Source organism: Cannabis sativa, chromosome 7, assembly GCF_029168945.1.
Source record: "Cannabis sativa cultivar Pink pepper isolate KNU-18-1 chromosome 7, ASM2916894v1, whole genome shotgun sequence".
Taxonomy (NCBI): Eukaryota; Viridiplantae; Streptophyta; class Magnoliopsida; order Rosales; family Cannabaceae; genus Cannabis; species Cannabis sativa.
Window position 1 is genome coordinate 13663486 of NC_083607.1, and position 5178 is coordinate 13668663.

At 29.9% G+C, this 5178-nt stretch overlaps 1 protein-coding gene across 1 annotated transcript; it reads right to left on the reverse strand.

The window, feature by feature from the left end:
- Positions 1 to 282: 282 nt before the first annotated feature.
- Positions 283 to 2937, reverse strand: LOC115694793 (probable WRKY transcription factor 49). The gene is made up of 3 exons (XM_030621888.2): positions 2033 to 2937; positions 1770 to 1931; positions 283 to 949 (listed from the first exon to the last, which is right to left on the reverse strand). The coding sequence occupies exons 1-3, from the start codon at positions 2374 to 2376 to the stop codon at positions 445 to 447; spliced, it is 1011 nt and encodes a 336-aa protein (XP_030477748.1). The 5' UTR covers positions 2377 to 2937; the 3' UTR covers positions 283 to 444.
- Between the last annotated feature and the right edge of the window lie 2241 nt (positions 2938 to 5178).

Below are 5178 nucleotides of genomic sequence, written 5' to 3' on the forward strand. Positions count from 1 at the left end.
AAGAAGTTCAAAACAACATTGACTCTTTTCAATATTACGATGAGTTATTTGAAGAGATTGAAGCTGAATTGTATCCTAGATGTCATTGGATTTCTTCACTTAACTTTCTAGCAAAATTACTGCATTTGAAAGTTCGTGGAAAAATTCCTATCAGCGTATTTGATGAATTATTGAAATTGTTGAATCTTGTTTGTCTGAAGATAAATATAATTCCATCAACTTACTACGAGACAAAAAAAAAACTAAAAAAATTAGAATTGGGCTATGAGTACATTCATTCATGTGTGTGAGCATGATTAATATTTATTTATTTTTAAATAAATATATACTTTTTAAATTATACAATTTTATTGTTTAATTAATATTCATATATATTAAACATTAGCTAGCTAGATGATTTGACATTCGAAATAGTGAATATATGCCCTAATCGTTATAGGTTCTTCAAACACCAAAACACGAAGTGTAATAACAGTTTGGAGACCATGACATTAAGGAAGGTGAAGTTGGAGGTGACCTATTAGACGAACAAGAGGAATACGACGACGTATTACTAGTATTGATCATATTGTTGTTGGTAGAGCCAGAGGGATTAAGAATCGTGAGTGGCACCATATCTTGAAGCAACCCTTGGTTGGTCCTTTCTTCATGGGAAGATTCTTGATGGTAGCCCATAGAAGCAATGGTTGTATCCAAGCCCAATGGGTCCAACTCTTGGGCCCATTCTTGAGTTTGTTGGGCTTCATTGTCTTGGACATGGAAGGTGCTCTTCTTGGGCTTTTTAGTTGCTGCTGGATTGGAGACTTGTGATTGACCCGATACGAAAAATGGGTAAGTAAAATGCAGGTGGAGCCCTTCATATGTGATGATGAGTGTGTCTGGGTCTTCCATTGACCTCTCCACTTGCTTCTTTGCATTACACCTTGGGTTTGTGCATCTGTAATAGCTCCTGTTTTTTCAATAATAGACTCATCAATAATCAAGACTTGATAATATTGGGCCTTCTTTTGTAAACTAAAAAAATTGTTGGTATTCTAGAAAAAATATTCTGATTATTCTTGCATTACATTATATTATTTTATTTTAGTTTTAGCTACTCCTTAGTTTTATAAAATTATATTGTAATAATTTAAACTAATAATATAATTTGGTTGTTGAGTGAGAAGTTGCCATTTGGAATGGCAAACAATTTGTAATAATAATAATTATGCAAGTGGGATAGCTCAGGTCTCTAATAATAATTAATTTTAACCTATTGTGACCCACACACACGTATCAAATTTTAAAGAAAAAAGAGATCTGTTTTTTTTTTTTCCTACTGGAGATGAGAAGGCTGCTACAATATGCTTCTTGTAAAATATAACACATTTCATATTTTATTTATAAATATATTATTTAAATGATGTAAATAAATTAATATAAAGAGACTCATGGTGTTTATATAAATATGTGAACTAAAGTGAAGAAAATATAATTTTTGTCAAATATTTTAAAGGATGAATCAGTAAAATAACTTAATATGAGTGCTGTAAATTCTTTAGAAAAGAAGCATATTTTATATTTTATTTCCCATAGTGGAATTAAATTAAGCTACTTAATAATAATAATAATAATAATAATAATAATAATAATAATAATAATAATAAATTCTTTAGAAAAGAAGCATACTTTATATTTTATTTATTTCCCATAGAGTGGAATTAAAACTACTTTAATAATAATAATAATATAACATCTCAAATAATAATAAAAATAATTATAATAGTTACCTAGGATTTGGAGTATTCTTAATAGACTTCTGTCCATACTTCCTCCATTTATATCCATCATCAGTCATTCCGTTATTAGTAGCAGAACTCTTAATCTTCAAAGTATACTTATTATCAATACTCTTACTACTCATCATCAATCCTCTCTCCAATAATGAAATCCTGCAAATTAAATTAACAATATTTATTTAACCAAACACACATATTATATATATTTACAGAAGAAAATTAATAGTATAATAATAATAATAATAAAGGTATACCTGCTGGCCGGGGCAGGTGAAGAAGAAGAAATAAGTGTTTGTTGGGGTTGGGACAATTTTGGAGAGGTGACAGTCAAAGCATTCTCAATATCTTCAAGTGTTGGGCCTGAGTATACCTTGGCCGAGTTGATCTTCATTACAATTTCATCACTACTGCTACTACTAATAGTATCATCATTATCTAATAATGATAATAATTCATGTTGATTATAATGTGATTCATCTTCTTGTACCACAAAAAATGGCGACACGTCATCCAAAAGCTCTCTCACTAGCTCATCTTCATCCGACGATATTGATGATGACCAACCTCTACTACTACCAATTACTTCTAATAATTCCATATTATATATATATTTAAGAGGTGTGTATTAATGAAGAAGAGAAGAGAGAAGAGGGTGTTGATTATATGATGAGAAAGATGATTAGGGTTTCGAGTGATGATATTTATAAATATGTATATGAAATAAAAGGATATGGTAGAAGATAGAGTGGAGTAGATATATGGAAGAAGCTAGTTAGGGATGAGTGTCATGTATACGTGTTTGGCCTATTGACTTTTGTTTAAGTATTAATAAGAGAAGAGATCGTGTACTGTACAATATAATGGTTTATGTTTGTATGTATTTGCGTTTGACTTTTGCTATATCTATATGTATTGACGATTGTAATTATATTTTGGCTCTATTATATATTATCAGCCAAATTGGGCACCACCTCGATCATCTTGATGGGTCTTGTTTTTTTCTTTTTTGTAATATTCCAATGTAAAAATACTAACATATATTACTATGGAATTGGTTTTAGTAAGAAGTTTGACAAAAGGTGAAGCTGATGAGCTGCTATATATTTAAATATATAAATTTGTTATAAATGTGTGCTGTCACATTTTTTTGAAGGGTACTTTTCTTTTATTTGTTCCATTTATTAGTTTTGTTTTTGTCTTCCTAAATTATTGTTTTTATGGGAGATTGGTCAACTTAAGACCAATGCTAACTGACCCATTTCAATAAAAGAATTAATCAAAAGTCAACCACTAAACAATCGATTAAAATAAAATTATTTTGGTACCTTTTGAATACTTTCAATGAGTTAGCTTCATTAATTAATATCAAAAATCTGTTTAGGCAGTTGAAGCTAGCCTTTCATTATTGGATGATAAGCATAGTAATATATATATGAGTCACAATTTGGTAGGTTAGGAAAATCAAATTCCTAATATATACTTGATTCTAGTGGGTTTTGTTCTTAGTATTTAGCTTAACCAAAGAATATTATCCACTTTATAGTATACTTATATAAAGCTAGTACCATATACAAGAATTTTGAGTAATTGGATGTGTTATATATATATACTAGTTAGAAGTTACGTGCCGAGGCACGTAAATCTTAAGTTTATTTAAAATTTAGTTCTTTATTTTTATTTAGATTTTTATAACTAAATGTATGATTATGCTTAAATGGCCAAACAACCGTAAGTCTTAATTGTTTCAATCGTTACATCATGCTGCAAGAAGTGAACAATTCGATTAAAAATTCTACCAATCTTCATATATGTAACTGGAAAGACAACAATATTTGGTGTACAAAATTGAACTCATATGCAGTAAAATACAAAAGAAATAGGAAAATAGCTCGTTTGTTGTTAAATATGTTACACATGGAGGACGACACACTTGTCATCATTTTCTGTTTTGATACCTTGGAAGAATCTCCCAGTAAGAAGGTTGACAAGAAATCAACCTAAATCTAAACAATGTTGCTCCTATCCAGATCTTTATTGTCTATACTTTGAGAGGTTACTTTGTATCACTAAAACAAAAAATTGACGAAACAGATTGTAAAACATGCCTGAATGTTTGATATAAGCTGAATTGTTCTATTGACTGGTGTAATGATATGAAATGTTATGAACATTATGGTATATGCAAAAATTTGATTCCTCGTCTTCATAGTCACTTACATCGCTAGAATACACCAAGAGAACAATTGTGGTGAGAGCCAAATCATAATCTGACAAAAGATCAATAGAATATTTTGAAACTTAGCCAAATCATTTTAACATTTTTCACTAATGATTAAATTCTAGAAAAATTTACACATTTATACACTCATCGCCAATATCTTGAGTCCTCAGTTTCCTCATACCTCTAGTTGAGTATTCAATATTCACACCTGATGAAAATTCTAAATAGATGTTGCCTTAGAAAAGAGATAATAAATTGATTAGTGCCACATGAGGACACACCCAAGAGGGAAGTGCTTGATTGTTTGTATGGCTATAATATGATTTCAATTCAATCCTTATCCAATATAAATTAAATTGATACATATGAACGACTATAATCTACCAGAAGGAAATAACAGTTTCAATCACCTTGAATTGTCTTGGTTCGGATACTCGCCTAGTTGTTCCATCTGCCAGCTTTCAAGAGATGCAATGGGTTCATGGGAAGGAGCATATTGCTGGAAAAGAAAAAAAAATTACAAATTTTGTCACAAAATTTCAATTTCTAGACCTTGGTTAACTTTATCAAGCATGTAAATCAGCTTGAAGTTATTTTAAAGAACATTCAAAGGGATGAAAGATAAGACCATGTGACCTTGTCTACATTTCAAGCTATAATAACAACAACAACGAATAAAAGATTTAAATCTCACAATTATTTAGTTCCTTAATTATAAATTTTATATGATTCTTCCATTGAAAGTAAAATGCGACAAATTTTCTTATTAAATTAGTAAGTTTTTAAATTTGGATAGATTGTTATGATGATGTGCAAAGAAGTGGTCTTAATAATTTATTATTTTTACAAGCAACATTTCTAAAATTTAAAGCAAACAAAAATATAGTTTTAAGCTGAAAGCCTAAAAGTACTTCCATCTTTATTATGAATTTTTTGGCTGCTGAAGTAGAGAAAATGATTTTCTGAGCACCTGACTTGATGAACCCCTCTTGAACACCATTGTCAAATAATGCCAGCAAAGAATTGTAATACCTCATCTACATTTAGCAAACAAACCTGCATAGATTGTAATGTCTAGTCAAAAGCTCTCTTTCTCTAAGTCATTAGCTGATTGTAGTATTTCAATGATCAACAGGGAAAAGGTTACCAATTTCTTATGAATCCCAAGCCTGACCCATG